The 17,525-nt window shown below is 41.5% G+C and overlaps 1 protein-coding gene across 1 annotated transcript in view; it reads right to left on the reverse strand.

Annotated features, from left to right (window-relative positions):
- Positions 1-218: 218 nt before the first annotated feature.
- LOC307254946 (potassium/sodium hyperpolarization-activated cyclic nucleotide-gated channel 2) overlaps positions 219-17,525 on the reverse strand; it is a gene marked incomplete at both ends in the record, with an annotated part of 28,095 nt that continues 10,788 nt past the window's right edge. Inside the window, 5 exons of the mRNA XM_080033518.1 lie at positions 219-1,177; positions 1,760-1,924; positions 2,011-2,251; positions 2,613-2,759; positions 14,873-15,091. Of these exons, the coding sequence (XP_079889644.1) occupies positions 219-1,177; positions 1,760-1,924; positions 2,011-2,251; positions 2,613-2,759; positions 14,873-15,091 (1,731 nt within the window). The remainder of the gene's footprint in view (positions 1,178-1,759; positions 1,925-2,010; positions 2,252-2,612; positions 2,760-14,872; positions 15,092-17,525) is intronic.

Genomic DNA, 17,525 nt, shown 5'->3' on the forward strand with positions numbered 1-17,525 from the left:
GTTTATTTGTGTAGCCACTCCTCCTAGCCAAAGTGTCTCAAGACTCTGAGTTGCTCTTTTCCTTCTACTGACACCAGCACACAGTGCATCCAGGTCGAATGACTGGTGGTGCTGGCCGTAGCTGATTGGTCATTTAGCAGGCTGACAGATCAGCTGGACTGACCTAAAACAAACAGATTCTCCTACAAAAAAGGCCTCTTTCCTGAACTCTACCAGGGTCACAAGTTGGAAGACAGCCGGGATCTGGCAGAGTCTAGCTCTGGAAGGCTGACAATTGAATCTTTCTTGAGAACTCCAGAGTCTGGAGGTCCTGATCCAGCAGCTGCTGCTGCTGCTACTGCCACCGTTCCAGCAGGTCCGCTGGGAGGGGGTGTGGAGGCAAAGGCCACCCTCGGTTGAGCACCCGTCGGTCTCCCCACCCCAGAGGGCCCTGGCAGGCTGGGGTGAGGGGGCTGAGAGGGGCCGATGGAGTTGTTGGAGGTGCGGGTGGATGGTGGAGGGCTGGGGGCTGCACTGGTAGCCTTTGTTGTTCCCTCCTGGGGTAGTGAAAGCTGGGAGGCAGACATGACCCTGGTATCCTGGCTCAAGCTACCTGTATGAAGGGAGTGGGTGCTCTTGTGGGAGGCAGCCCTCTGATGGGTCTGTGTGGGACTAGGTGCATGGTGCTGTACTAAGGATAACTGGGAACCAGAGGGTCCTGCGCTCGCCATGTACTGGAAAGTCCGTGCTGAAGCTGCGAGCGGGCTTTGGACAGGCGGGCTGGATATCGCAGCTCCGAATGCCCCTCCGAACGCCTGAGGAGGTTGAGACTGAAGAGGAGACATGGAGACGGGGCTGCCAATATTCTGCATCACCTGGAACCTTCGCACCATACGAGGGGACTGCAGAGTCCCAGGGCCCGCCAGGGGACCACCCATTTGGGGGAAAAAACTCATGGCCACAGCCTGCTGAAGAGTGGCGATAGCAGAGCCTGACTGCACCTGGGCAGGAGGAGCAAACATACCGCCGGGTAAAGTTGGGATCATAGACATGGCCCGCGGCCGCTGCAGGTCCACCGGCTTTACCATTTCACGGTCGTACTTGACAATCTCCTGGATCATCTCGTTCTCCTGGTTGTTTAAGACACCAGAGTTGAGATCGTGTTGGACCTTGTGCAACAGGGTGGAGTTCTTTTTACCTGCAGAAAGAAACACATGACATGATTATTAAAGACCTACAAAGCCAAATGAGAAAGCACACAACTGGGAAGACACAAAAGCAGAACAAAGCATAAATGGGAAAGAGTAGAATTGGAAAGAGAAAACAATATGAGTGAGATATAGCATGTGATGCCCTTCACACCAGGTACATCCTCTAGCAGAACAAACCCCTAGGGAAATGGACATGACACCCTGTACCCACTTCTACTGTTACAGTGCCCGTGTCATTCCGAGGGAACAAAACAGCTCATTTTACTGCATATTTCAACATTTATATTCCGGAAACCTTTTTATGTGCAAAATAATATGTGTTTTATGTACATGGGGTTCATTTGAGATGCTAAGCTTCTTTTTTTATTTCAAAAAGAGCTGTATGCAGAGACATACGTATATTTGCTTACACTAATGCCATCAAGGTGATAAATGCTTTTGTACTGCATGTTTGACTGCAGGCTTTTAATATTACGTATGAATGCACTGAAGGAACTTGTCTCTTATTCAAATGTGATCTTATATTTTAATTTAGTTTGTTTTAATTGCGCTTATCATAATCTTTTTACCTATGCGGTCTAGACGGTCTATGGCAACAGTCTCGAAGGCTCGTCTCATCATGGGATATTCTTCCAGCACCTCGTTGAAGTTGTCAACAGACAGAGAGTAGAGTCGACAGTAGGTCTCTGCTCGCACGCTGGCTGTTCGTCGACCCCTCGTCAATAAACAGATCTCTGAAAAGAGGAAGGATAAAGTGAAGCAGCTTAAAAGGAGCTTCACGAGAAAAAGTACTTGCAAGAGACACACACGGTATTCCTACCTCCAAAATAAGAGCCATCAGAGAGTTTCATTGCCAGAGTGCCCTTAGTGATGACGCTGCAGACTCCGTGCTGGATGAAGTACATTTTCTTACCAATGGTGCCCTCTCTTATGATGTAATCGTGTGGCTGGAATACCTCAAACCGCAGCTTGGTCAACATGGCTGTCACAAAGTTGGGCTCTGCGTTGGCAAACAGTGGCATCGATGCCACCAGCTTCCGACAGTTGAAGTTTACAATTTCCTAAGAAAAGACCAATTGTTTGGTGTTTATAAGAATAAGACAAATTTCAAAACATGCAAATTAGATACTATGATGCGGCCAAGTGTAAGCCTATGTTGATTTGACGCTGCTGCCTGTTTTAGCCAGGTCACCCTTGAAAAAGAGATTATTAATCTCAATATGTTTCTCCTGGTTAAATAAAGGATAAAATAATAATAATGTACATCCCAATGAACACAAAAAATTATTTTGTTTTTATGTATCTCAAACACAAAAATAAAGCATAGATAAAGTACAACTTCAAAGTCTTGTACAATAAAAAATGACAAGTTGATACTTACATGTGGGAAATAGTGCATCCTATTGTGTGGTTAAGTCTTACCTCTCTGAGAGGCTCGCTGAGTTCTCCCAAAATGCTCTCTTCGTCAAACATCTTGCCCTGGTATCTGTGCTCATAATAGTCGTGGATTTTCTGTCGGAAGTCGGCTGGCAGCTTGTGGAATGACATGTACTGCTCCACTTGTTTGTACTAAGAGGGAGCGGGACAGAGACAGAGACAATGTTTTGTTAATGCAGTGCATATAATAGTTTTGAGTACATCTTGAAATATTTCTCTATTGCAAGAATGTTTAATTGTATTGTTGTATATAAAGTGTGGTAATATTCTATATTTTTCTTAATGTCACACAAATCCCATTAAGAGTCCAAAACCAACAATGAATTGATCCCACCAATAAGTATTGTCTGTATAGTCAGAGCTACTTTTAGCGCTTTCTTCTGCTCCACTGTTGTATAAAAGGAGGAATGAATAAGCTTTTCGGCTAAGAGATGCAGCCAAGATTATTTTTTTTCAAACTGATAAACACACTGTGCATTACATTGCATTTGTTGACAGTAACAAAACTATATATTATTTCCATCTGTATCCTTTAAATAAGCTAATAAATGTATATTAAAATGATTAACAGCAATAATTACAATTCAGCTGTGGCAAGTATACTAAAATGTTTGGATATGTTTGTAGGTAGCCACCTCTAAAGCACAGAGAAATATATTCTTTGATGTGACATTTAGAGAGCAGTTACACATTTGTCACTTGAACTACATTGACACCTACATACACTCAGTTGCCAATCTAATGCAGCAGCCCTGCAGTAAATTCTACCTTCCTGAAGGTTATAATGTTCAGTGTTATATATTGAAACTGTTACGGAAGGGTGCTGCTGCCTCAAATGTATGGCCCCTTTTGAAGGCTGTGGTTTATGTTACTGTGGAACTTTATGGCATTTTCCTCAGAGGTTTTTATAGCATTTTATTTTAGCTTCGACATTATTTAAAAAACACCTCTCTGGATAACACAATACAAATCAACAGGAGCACCACAAACCACAAACTACATACCAAAGGAGGAATGCAGCTCATCAATTAAAATGAACAAGGTATACCTTTCTGATGATGTTGCAACACTGTTTTACCGGTATTTCTTCCAGTGAGTCGACAAAAATCAATGCAAACAACCACACAAAGCAGATCAAGCACATGTCCTTCAGCTGTCGACTGAAGTGAACATAGATCAATAGAAAGTGAACGGTCCAACATGGCAAACGACAAAAACAATCAGCTTCTATTGTTGATATATGCTAAACGCATCCATCCACAGTGTCCACTGAGACACCAACGTGGCCGGCTGAAGACGTGGGGAGAGCAGACAATAAACTCTTGAGGGAAAATGATCCTCGTTCTTTGATGTCAGACTGTGTGCACTTCAACCCAGCTTAAATGGAAAGCTTCATAAGACGCACACAAGCCAAACTCTGCGCCTATGAAGCTGTCTGAAACGCAATTATGAGAGGCAGTGTCACAGCTCAGTGGGCTGGTGCATACTGTGTGTACATACAGCCACCTCTGTCCATCCATCGGTTATAAACTATACTGTTTGGTAAAGGGATGCCACAACAATCTCCTGACAATGTCTTGAAAAGGTTTTTTTTCAAAGCTGCGAGGGCGCCCCACAACTGGAATGGACCGACTTGTTTCCAAAACACAAATTCAGACATATTTGACAAAGAAAGAGTTCTAGTTGTTGGCTACATAAGTGGATACATGTGTACACAGGGAGTGTACTGCAGTATAGGGCAATGAATGACTGTTGAGCTAAAACGCATCATAGAGATACCCTTCTGCTTGTGCAATTGTTCTCTCAGCGGCCAAAACGCCTCCCTTTTCTTGCGTAGTTGTGTCGAGATATCCGCGGTGATTCTTTTCAGAATTTTTCAGAACCCTGAGGGTGTAAGGTACCCTACGGGATGGCAAATTATGTTTTCTTCCCTTGTTTACAAGAAACTAATTTTAAAATACTGGAAAGATGCAGAGGCTCCTACATTAAAGAACTGGAAAGAACTTATGAAATATTATCTGACCATAGAAAAGACATTATCCGAAGACAACAACAAAACAAATCAATTTAATGAAGTATGGAAACACATCTATGAGGCACTATGAGAAATAAAGCTTGTAGCATTGCTGAGAAGGGAGGGGGGAACTACGGTGGAGATCACAGGACATGGATTTTTCTTTTTGTGTGTCTTTAAATGTTACGTGTGTGTGTGTGTGTGTGTGTGTGTGTGTGTGTGTGTGTGTGTGTGTGTGTGTGTGTGTGTGTGTGTGTGTGTGTGTGTGTGTGTGTGTGTGTGTGTGTGTGTGTGTGTGTGTGTGTGTGTGTGTGTGTGTGTGTGTGATCATGCAATAATGAACAACATACACATTTGTCTTTTTTTAATTTTTTTTCTGTCTTTTCTTAGTTTGTATGTATTGTCTGGTGTTGTTGTTTGTTTGTTTGATTATTGTTACAAAAAAAAAGCAAAATAAAAAGAATTATACAAAAAAAAAAAAGAGATACCCTTCTGCAATTAAATTCTTTATCTGATGATACCTTTGCACCTGAAACACTAAACTAAACAGACCTGACCCTACTAGTAGCATTTCACATAACCAAAGTCACATTAGCACCAGGCAATTATGTCAACTTCAGAATAAATTCAAAGGATTTACAGTGCACTCAAAAAGTATTAGGAGTGTTGGATTTGTACTTCAGCCTGTTACATTTTGATGTGAACTACCTTCAGAGTTAGTGTTGAGTGCAATTGCATGATCTACATCAGATTACCTGTATAAAAGTTGGTGCACTTTTTTTCACAGCCTTTCAATTTTAAGAAAAAGTAAGGAGTCAGAAATTCAATCTTTATATTTTCATACTTTGGCTCAAAATCTATAAAGACTCATCTCGACAAACAGACACATGGCATCTTCCATGGTTATTCTCTGTCACGTATGTACTTAAATCCTTGCTTATTTGAGGTGCTTTTTAAATTTGGTCTGGTCTTTAAAGGTGAAGTAAGAGGTTTATTTATGTTAATATAAGTGTAAAATTTATTCATACAGTGATCACTTACATAGTGTGCACGTTTCATAAAGCCGATCTCTCAGTCAGCTGCTTTGCAAGTAATCGGCAAATAAACTCATTGTAGTATCCCGAAATTTTTATCCAATCAGAAGAGAGAACTCTACAAACCGACACTCGTCTCACTCATATATACTATATACACTCCATGGTCTCACTGCCGGTGCACGCCAGAGCAACAGATGGGTGTATGTTTATGCGCCTACAATGGCGGAGCAGGTAAAAATCCTTCCCAATGTCTGTTTTGACGGTTTTTATCATGTTTTATCACACTTATGGATCTGAGATGATGCTAGATAACTTGCAGTGCATTAATGTGGTGACGTAGGGACGAGCGAGGGGACTGCTAACTGCAGTAACTGAATGGAAGTTAGCTAAAAGAACCATTCCGCTAACTGAACCTTTAAGCAATGGCACACAGTTGGACTATGTGGAGTGTATTTGGGAATATTTTTCAGGTGCATTGTCAGTAAACACCTTACCCCATTCACACGTCTGCCTCCATAAAAACAAATCAACTATTTTTTTTAAACATCAGCATGTTAAGATTATGATTGTGAGCATATGGCATGTTGTGCATAAGCAGCTGTAGCTGTCTGTGTGACTGAAAAGCCAAGAGGTGAATTTTTCTTTTTCCTTTTTTATGTTTTTTACTATCTCTCATGATGAACAGTTGGTGGCAGAAGCCAAAAGCCTCATAGTCCCTGTTCTAGTTCAAATCTGATGTGCTTCGATAACACAGTCAAAAGAAGGAAATCAAATACTTTCTGAGTTGTTTGTAGGTTTAATGCTAGCCCACTAGAGTCACACCACATGCTGTTAGTGCGGAGGGGATGCTGGCATATCATGACTCCACACTTCAAAGGGAGGAAAACTATTGTCACTCTGCCCAGAAAAAGCAATGCTGACTGATACCGTCACCAAACATCTCCCTTCTGCCATATATTTTTTTTTAACCTTTATTTATACAGGTATATCCCATTGAGTCCGAAGACTCTTTTGCAAGGGAGACCTGTTCCCATTTACACGTTACCATTCACACACCCATTCATACACCGATAGCAGGCTAACTATCGACATTCACACGAGGCAAGGTGGGTGAAGTGTCTTGCCCAAGGACACAACAACTATGACAGAAGTGGCAGGGCGGGGATCGAACCTCCAACCCTTTGATCATCGGCCGACCCGCTCTGCCACCTGAGCCACAGTCGCCCATATAACACAACATTAAAAAAAGCAACCATTTGAATTATTCAGCATCTACCTATAAGGACAAATCTCCTGCTGGGCAGCTGCACAACTCCTCTGATGGAGTAAAACAAAGCAAAGTCGCACCTGCATGAGTGGCTCTGCTTCCTGACATGTGCAGATGTAGAGTGGCCTGGAGAAATGACCTCATGTCGCAACACTTTAACCGACATGTCAAAGCTAACGCTGCAGCTGCTGGCCCTTTCATAGAATAGAAGTGCTGATTGTGAACAAAGTCTAGGTGCGGTGTAGTCGGGCAGTGGGGGAACCTCACACAACCCCTGCAGAGACACAGCGACCACGGTTAGACGTTTGACTCATGCCAGCTGATTGTGACTCTGCTATAGTCTGAATGAATGAGGTACCACAAGCCTATCTGATTGAACTTAGATGGTGGCATTTAATGACTTGACTTTGACAGCCGTGTCACAGTGAGACGTATCGATCATCTGCAAGCCAACCTGAAATCTCTCCGGTGACATCGGGTAGAGGGAGCAAGCATTAGGCCGGTGCGTCACAGCACCCAGAGGGGACTGACATCCACCCAAATGAGGGTGAAAATGACCAATCCATTTTCCCGTGTCACTTTGATGACAGACGATGCAACAGTAAAACACTCCACTGACATTTTGTCTTCTAAAAGGCTGTTTTTGGAAACAGTTTGCATGAGAGCTAATAGCTTACAGAGCTATCAGCCTTCTATCATCACAGTTTCCTTATGATTCTTTCTTTTCCTTTTTCCTAATTCATCCCACAACCTCTTTCCACTGGAAAAATATAATTCGGGATCATCCCCAAACGGCCATGAGGATGTATAATTAATTCACATAATTCCCCTTTCAAAATCACCTCATTATATTTTGAAGCACATTCACCAAAGCGAATAAAATCAGATAGTGATAAGTCGGGGCTTGCCTTGACTTTCTTTAAATTGGAGATGTGTACACAGGGAGGAACAACACACTGTGGGCTTTCACAAAGTACAAAGTCTCATTTAATGAAATGAGGTTTCAGAGGAAACACTGAAAATCCTATAATTCAGTCAAAGGGGTGACGACTAAAGGACAGAATGTCTGATAAGGATTGGTTCGTCAGACACACTTTATTCTCGACTAGGGTAGTGAAAATAACATTTGGCACAACTGAAGGGAAGTTTGTTTCAGTTGCTGAATCCCTTTTGGCCACCAACCCTGCAGCCTGGTTAGGGATAATTGGAGTGATCAGTCTGGCTAAGATTGATCACTGTGTTGTTGACGGTGGCAGAGAGACGAGGGGGAGAAAGTAGAAAACAATCTTGTATCCTGTCTTGTTCCACATCACGCTCAGACTGCTGTCTGCTCTCCATGTTGCTGACTAAGATTTGTCGGCTACAGGAGAGCTGATTCAATGTAAAACCTTCTGTGAGGCCATTAAGAGCTGATTATTGATGCAAAAGGTGTGTCTGTAAAGAGTCATATAACTGATCACCCGTGATTTTTCTACTTTCATAAGTCAAAATGTCTGCTGTGAAAAAATGCTTAAGATATCTTAATTTCATCAACATCATCCTTTCAATCAAAACAAATTTGATTCACACATCACAGCAAAACCTGATGACTCATTTTGTAAAGCGGCTTCTGAGTGATTTCAGACGGGCACATTATGAACGTTACATTACGTAATTAGTTATGATGTTGATCATACAAGAGAAGATATTTCTCAAATTATGCAAAATCAGGGGACAGGAAATAGAGCATTTAGGGTTGTAAAAGTGAACTGCAGAAGCTAGCATTGCTAGCACGCTAATAACAGCAGTCCACAAGTTGTAAATCACACTGCATTTTATTAAATGTTTTAAAGCCAATAACCTCTGTCACTGTCCTTGCACTCACTGCAGCAACGAGGCAGCAGCATCCTTCCTCTACTGCTGCTTGCCTTATTTTGTCGTCATAAAACAGCTGTATAAACAAACAATATTTCCCTATCCCTCAGGTCTTTTCACAACCACAAGCAAATGTGTCTCGCCACATTCCACAAACAAATGAATGGGGAGCAAAATTGTGGTCTGACAGCACCAAAACAAATGGCTTTTATTAAGCCCTGCGTACCCATACAAGTCCTTTGACTTATTCCGGTTATTAAACTAATTTCATGAACCAATGCAATTCTAAAGTAGCATCCTCTGTAACTAACACAAAGGTCAGATTGATATTAATCAAGGACAGTGCAGTATATGCCGTATTTTCCAACATATTGTCTGCCCAAAATTATTAGTAGAAAAAAAAACACCACTCATGGTCAGCCTCTTTGTTGACGGAATTTCCCAAAGTGACGATATCTCCAAATTCGAGAAAAGAGTGACAGGAGTGTGAACAGACTGCTGGCAAAATGGCTGCAAAACCACCATTCTTGGGTGCTTGGCTTTAATAAAATCCAAAAACAACACGAATACAATGGATTCAGCTGGTTTTAAAAAGGAGCTGTATTAAGAAACCCAAATACATTACAGAACACAAGTAGCAGTGTGGGTTAGTGAGATACTGTAGATAACAGAAGGTCTTTCTCATTGTAATGCATGAATGCAGAGTGAGACAAGGTCTAATCCGAAATAATAGGTAAAAAAAACTGTGTGGGTGGACCAGGGGAATGCAGTGCTTTTAATTGGGCATTTTGCACTGCATAAAACAGGATCACAAAGTTTAAAAAAAAAACACAGAATATGATAAACCAAAAAGTGTTTCCATCAACCTACCATGATGTGTAAGTTTTCCCAAAAACACAACAACAACACCAGAAACACATGCCCGCATTTGATATTTGAATCATTTCTGAAGGGAATTAAAGGTGGCAAAAATGAGTTTCTTTGTGAGTAGGTCTATCTGTCCTTCTGCTTTTTGTCACCAAAGCCAACAAGCCAAATTCTGCCTAAAGTTAAGTGAGGTTAAATCGCATGACTGCCGTGCTGGAAATGAAACCCCCACACAATTCATGCTGGAGCCTCACTGGGGCTGCAACAAACTGCCAGCAGATGTCTTTTTGCTAAGACTCTCCAAATGATAAAAACGTCGCTCAGAGTCCTATCCGGAGGTATGGCAAATTCACCCAGCAGCATCAGCATCAGGCTGGCACTTTTTAACATTTTTATAAACACTTCTTGGGCTCAAAAACTAATCCTCACAGAGCAGCAGAAATATATATATACTGTATATAATTTTTTTTTAATATAAAAATCTGACAACTGGTCAGAGAAAGGGTTCTGGAGAAATGCGCTTTCCTTCCCTCAGCAGAAAGAAATTAATATTCTAGGGTGGGGGGATGACACAAATAAAAATGTCTAAATGTGTGAACATTTTTTTTTGGCCTTTTTTGCTTTTTATGAGACGGATTGTAGAGACAGAGATGGAAGGGTGGTGGAGAGGGTGGAGGAGAGGGGGATGACATGCAGAGAACGACCGCGGGCCGGATTCGAAACCTGGGTCTGCTGCAATGAGGACTGAGCCTCTAGAAGTTTTTTTGTTGTTGTTGAGAATGAAAATTGATCTGGATATCAAAATGTTAACTTTCAACCATCAGCAAGAAGAAAGGAGGGCCAAGTCATTTTCCTTGGACAAGTTGCTCCAATTGGTGACTCCTTTTATGGAATAAACCATTTCTCGCGCACAATATTATGGATTTCTCTCTGGCATTTTAACTCCCATCATTGAGGAAACAACTATGACAAGAGAAGAGCACTAGTAAGCACTTAACTTGGTGAATCGTTGTCTTCTCAACCATTTATTGGACATGATTTTTACCCAAGAGTCTAGCCAAGTGTCTGGAAAAAAAACCTACAGGGGAGTTGCTTGCTGGAAAAACAAGGCAAAAGCACTCTAAACGATGTGAAATAGACAACGTTAAAATGTCTCACAGTGCACCAGGACTCGTATCGACAACAAGGCCCTTCCGTCTCCCACAGGTCTCCCCTCCCCCATTCTCTTTGCTCCCTGTAGCCGACAGTTAGCAGTAGCACTGCACCTCTCAAGGACACCACCACCAGAGAGGATATAGAGGGAGGAGGAGGAGAGAGAGAGAGAGGAAATAAGATGAAGGGGAGAGGTGGGATGAAGACAAGAGTGGAGTACGAGACAACGCTGAAAAACAGGTGGAGGTATTAAAGAGAAAAGAGGAGGGGAGACAATGTAAAGAGGGAGAGTTACAGACGCATAACAGATGATACCGAGTGCAGGTAGACTGAGAGCCAGTGAGTGAGTGATCAGGAAGAGAGAAAGATAGAGAGGGAGGCAGCCATTGTTGCTTACGTCACCTTCAGGATGACATTGGCAGGACATACAGGTCTGCTGCCTCATCAATTCTACTGCTGCCCAAGGGGACATCACATCTATCTCTCTCTCTCTCTCTCTCTCTCTCTCTCTCTCTCTCTCTCTCTCTCTCACACACACACACACACACACACACACACACACACACACACACACACACACACACACACACAATGTCTTGCTCTATTTCTCTCTCTCTCACTCATATCAGCCCCCCACATACACATACACACATACACATCCACATGCCCAGCCCCTGGGTATGTGGCTCTACCTGGCCGAACACACCCGCAGCCCCTGATTGGCTGCTGAGAGCCAGCAACACTCCCCCTGCTCCCCAGCCAGCGAGACTCTGCTTGGAAACAGAGAGGCTGTGATGTTACCACTACAGGCCACTGCTGCGGCACTGTTCTGCACCGTTCCCAACCCCATTTTTTGTTACAAAAGATGTCAGATCGTCAAATAAAATCTAATGACTATTTACTATCTAATCACAATATGCAGTAGGCCTAATGCATAAGTATGAGTAGTTAACAGGTGCCACCTGATGATACTCCTAATTGTACAAAACAATCCACACTTTTCAAAATACAGATTCATTGTTTTAAATCTTGCATTATGCATACATGAGTTGATGAGGCTGTTAAAGGGTAGGAAATTAACTTTTTTTTACCTGGTTCTTTTTTTTGCCCCTGTGAAATATGTTTCAGGAGGAGTTTCCGATCATTTCTAGGGCAAATTGATCAAATGTTGGGAAATACCTTGTTTCCTCTATCAGGGTTGTCCAAATCAAATATAAGACTTTTTAAGGCCTTTTAAATACCACTTAGAATGAAATGTTATGCCAACTATAATGGAGGATCAGTAGCCTATCGATTCGAGTTGTGTGTGCAGAAAAGTACTACGGATGCCTAGCTGTCCATTTTCGACCCCTGCTTTACAAATGCATTTAAATAGCCTACCGTTAAAATCAAAAAAGAATTGTCTATTTTACGATTTAAATCTTCAGCCAATGATTATTAAAGAGAAATAGACAAGATGCATGTATTAATGAGGAGAATCATTGTTTCGATTAACCAAGGGAATTTTTATAAAATGACCACTGACAGAACTTTAACCACACTGACCCAGCAGTGTTTTAGTCAGTACGAAACTCACACTGTGCAGCCACACGTAGCTGAAACTCAGAGCCGGCCCAAGCCTTCATGGGGCCCTAAGAGGAATATGATTAGGGGGCCCCTCTTCAATCGTAGCGCTGCCCAAATTATTGCCCCTTATTAAAGTTTCTCCACACACCCAGTGTTTTCCACTAGTGCATCCAATGTCCAGCTGGGTGGAAATATATAACAGCCGAGATCCCGACCCTCCTAGGTGGGTCTGATGGTATGCCCCCCCCCCCCACCCCCCCGCCCCCGGTAGATTTTTTTTTACGTTTTTAAAGTGAAACGCATGAATCTGGTGCACTTTGAGAGGAAAATTAAGAGGCTAAATCTGAGGAATTTTGTGTGAACAAATAATTTGGAGATACTGGGTTACCATTTGGTCTTCCGATGGTCGTAGAAAAATTCCTTATACAACTTTTGCTCGTGGAAGTCGGTAGAGCATAATGCTTTTGGTTTCATCCAAATCGGGCAAAGACTGTAGGAGGAGTATGTTTTGGTGACTGTTTTGGTGACTGTTTTTGCGACGTAGCGAAAAATGTATATTGGCGCATCTGTGGATATAAAGTTTTTGACTGTCGGACGTTCGGTGTGGGAGTTATAGCCCAAAACCCGTTTTCCTTTGTTGTAGCGCCACCTAGTGGTCGTCATATCTGAATTTTTTCTCTGCGTACCAGGCACGGACCTGGATCTAGTCATGCAAGTGGCATGTCCCAAACCTTTACGGTTTGGGCTACAGCTCCAGATTTATGTGTGGAAGAATTTAAAGAAGAAGAAATGTTCCATATCGAAAAATCGAATCTTTAAAGCGCTACCATTTGGTCTTCTGATGATCGTATACAACTTTTACTCGTGGGAGTCGGTAGAGAATAATTCTTTTGGTTTTGTCCAAATCGGGCAAAAACTGTAGGAGGAGTATGTTTTGGTGACTGACACAGTTTTTGCGATGTAGCGAAAAATCTATATATACGCAAATGGGCGTGGCCTATCTCAAAAGATGCATCTGACTTGTGTGCATCTGTGGATATAAAGTGTTTGACTGTCGGACGTTCGGTGTGGAAGTTATACACGTTTTCCTTTTTTTGTAGCGCCACCTAGTGGCCGGTATGTCTGATTTTTTTTGTCTGCGTACCAGGCAAGTGGCATGTCCCTACCCGAATAATCCCAGCAAAAACAATAGGGTTCCCTGCCCAGAAGGGCTATGGAACCGCGTTGCTCTGCAAAACGCGGTCCCAGGCCCTACTCGAGCTTGGCCCCCTAATAATGGATTGGATTTATATAGCGCTTTATTTCTCTGTGACTCAAAGCGCTTTACAGGGTTCCAGGTTCCATTCATTCACACACAGTCATACCGGTGGTGGTAAACTACGATAGTAGCCACAGCTGCCCTGATAAAAATATTATGTTAAAATTAAATATTATGGAGGGTCCTCTGGGATGGGCTTGGAGTAATATAATGAATGCATTTAAATGCAGTGAGAGGTGCAGTGTCCAGCTATCTTTTTTTCACAGACGAGGCTGAAATAGGCTATAGACTATACAAAGTGCATGGGCAACTGAGGGCAGCCCCATTTCCAAATGTTTTTAAATCAACTCAATACACACTGTGCATGGATGTGAACGTGACATGATCAGTTAATTTCGGATTACCTCCCAGATAAACTGATTAAATTATTAGGCTATTAATTATCTAGACCAAAACATTGTATTCCTTTTTTGTATGATTACTTACATTTGCATAATATGATGTCAATATCAAACACACAAACTACATTTTTATTTATTTATTTATTTTTTTGGACGGGGCCCCAAGCAACCGCTTAGTTCGCTTATGCCTCGGGCCGGCTCTGCTGAAACTGATCCATCCGTTTCTCCCCTAATACATATTCTGATACTCAAACTACCGTCAAATGTCAAACTTCTCCTTTCGAGACCTTGAGGAACTTTTAGCTTTTCTCTATTCTAGTAGCACCTTTGGACAAAAGCTGTAGTGTTTTTACGACAGCACGCCTGCTATCTTATATATTTTTGCCAGCGCGTGCTGGTGGTGCATGCATTTGCTTTGGAAATAAGTGAATGAGAGAGAGCAGGATGCACCGCAATGAGGTGATGTATTTATACGTGAATATGTAAGTTTAAGAAAGGTAAACTTTGATGTAGTACCATTGAGGGAACACAGGATGTCCCATGTCTGCCTGCCGTAAATGATTTATCTAATTTAGCAGGGCATTGTAAACTAACAGAGACATTTATAAAACAAGGTAAAAATAGCATTGTTTAAGCTGATATGTCGTTTGTTGTAACAGGTCATTGATAATCAATAGATGAAAAATTTGAATGTTTCATAAAAATGTAAAAGTTCATCATTGTTCCTTTAGGGGAAAATAAAACCAGGTGTTAATTGGAGAACAGGAAACAGCAAACAGAGACTGTGTTGAGAGGTTAGGACAAGAGTTGATTAAATGAAAGCCCTTACCTTTTCCTGATACTGCCGTCTAGAAGAGTCAAGGGACTGAATGAGAGCTGTTGCATGGCCAATAAACACGGCATAGCACGTGGCTCCTACAATCATACTCAGCATCGTGAGCCAGATATCTGATAGACTCTCCGGGGCCTGCCGACCATAACCGATGCACAGCATGTGGCTCATCGCTTTAAATACCGCAAAGGAGTACAGCTCTGACCAGGTATCATTCTGTAGAGAGAGAAAAAAGGGAGGTAACAAATAGGTAAACAAAAACAGGCAAGTTTTGGGCGACAGAGAGTATGGGACCAGAAGAAAAAATCTTTTGGGACAGTGAGGTCACGGAATAGCACTTATACCAATGAGAACTCAAGAGTTGCATTAGGAAGAAAGAGGGAGGAAAGGGAAACGACATCAGGGGAATCCTCAGAGGCCTAATCAGCAAAGTAAAGACGGTTTGGAAATGATTTCCTCAGAGAGGAATGGTAATGGGAGGTCATTAAATATGCCATTTCAGAGCTGTGTGAATAGGAATCTACTACAGGCAGTCACAGACAAGGCAGCGGTCACCATGCAGACTTGCTTGTGTTGAGATTCATGGAGGGGCAATTCTCAGGTCGTCACTTACAAAGACATCAAGGGGCATTAGTTATGTTGCAACAAACGGTTATTTTCCTAAATGTACAGACTCACTCTACTCCACTGTAGCTGTAGGCCAGAACTCCATTTTGTCAAAAAAGAGGAGGGTGACATAGCAAGCCGAACAAGCACAAATGACCTGATACTTGTGTCCACTGAGCTCCCTTTGTAACCCTTTTTTCTCTCATTAGCGCCAGGTAGTGACTCTGGTGAATGGTGACCCCAGCCCTGAACAGACCGCTGATGCCAATTATTCAATATAAAGCCAAAAACCGGGACAGTAATCAAAGGTTTTTCTGTTTTTTATTAAAATTGTAGTTTTAATAAAGTTCCCTGTGTAATCAAGCACAGTCCATTGAAATATGAACTTAAAAACACCATTGTGAAAACTTCTGAAAAGATTTTTAAATTGTTCTGCCATACCTATACCTGAGATACACATTTGCTCTCCTCTTCTCTACCGTCTCTGCCCTCACTCTTGTACACAGAGGTTAAAGCGAGCACTCAAAAAGCAAAGGCAATCAACTTTATCTTCCCTTATTACTTCTAGAAGTGCATTAGAAGTCTATGAGTATGATGGCTATAAGGCACATTTTTCTTTCCATGGCTAATTTCAAAAGAGTATTTGCCATAAACATCTTCAAATTGTCAATTTTTTGTAGTTTTTTTAGATCAAGAAGTATGAGAATTGTCTTAACCCACAAAGTAGTACTTGATCCCTCAGATTATCTGAAACATCGTAAATCACCAAATTCAGCGATACTTGGTTATATTCAAATATTAGAAATGAGAGATTGTTCTCACACTAGGCTACTGTTTATTATTCGAATGACGTGTATAGTTGATACATAATAAAAGATTAATCAATTAGTTAATTGACAAAAGTATAAGTTATTTATCACGCAAATATTGCCTGGTTTCAGCCTTTCAAACATAGTAAAGATACTGTATGTTGTTTTTCTGTTTATAATATCATTGTCTATTAGCAATTTTCAGGGTGTTTAAGTTTTTGTCAGACCATCATTCTGGGCTCTCGGAAATGATAACAGGCATGTATCACTATTGTTTTGAAAGAAATAGATCATTTATAGAATAATAGAATACGAAATATGGATTGATCAATGAAAAAGTGAATCCTAAATTAAAGTAATCCTAGTTTGTATATTTTTACAACACAACTGCAAGTGTCATCTGTACAGGGGCCTGTTGTTAAAATTAAATAGCCATACAGTGATAGAGGGACTTCTCCGTCATGAGCAGGGGAAAATGAGGACTCCGAAAATAAATATAGCTCCACCAAGTGGGCTGAGGCTAAATGGTGTATGTGAAAACAGAAAGAAAAACAGTGGAGTGAAACAGATTGAATAATAGATGAATGATGAGCACTTGGATTCGGAAATAGCACTAGCAAGAGAGAGAGAGGGGAGAGAGAGAGAGAGGGGAGAGAGAGAGAGAGAGAGAGAGAGAGAGATGCCATATCCTTGTAAGTCTTAACAGCCCTCCCCAGAGATTAGAGTTTGCGAATTATCCGTTGCTTTGTTGGTAATCACAGTCTCAATTCACTGCAGATAGTCTGTTTGAAGTTGGCTGAAAACACAAAGGGCTTTAGATGTGTCTTCCAGTGTCCTAAAAAGACCTTTTTTGGTTTATTCAAGCTTTGACCTTGCTGTGCAGAAGGCCTACAGTTTATCTCAGACATATAACTCAAATGTATATTTCACATGCCCAACAGATGACGGCATGGAAGTTAGTGCTGTGCCTTCAAAAAGGGGTTAAATGTCAGCACTTGGTTCATCGTATTTATTTTATTATTATTATTTTGATCATCTTAAAAGTATTTGGCAAGTTAGGTTTATCAAAGGATTGTCATGAACAAGTATGTGGATATGTGCATGGCAGTATTATAAAGTATTATAAAAGTTAACCTCTCTTAGGATCATGTACGAAAAACACTTGCTATAACTTTTTGATACAACTACTGTAACAAGTTCTTATTTTATCCTGAACAATCATACCATACATTATG

This window comes from Ammodytes marinus (genome assembly GCF_949987685.1).
Source record: "Ammodytes marinus genome assembly, chromosome: 9".
Classification (NCBI taxonomy): Eukaryota; Metazoa; Chordata; class Actinopteri; order Uranoscopiformes; family Ammodytidae; genus Ammodytes; species Ammodytes marinus.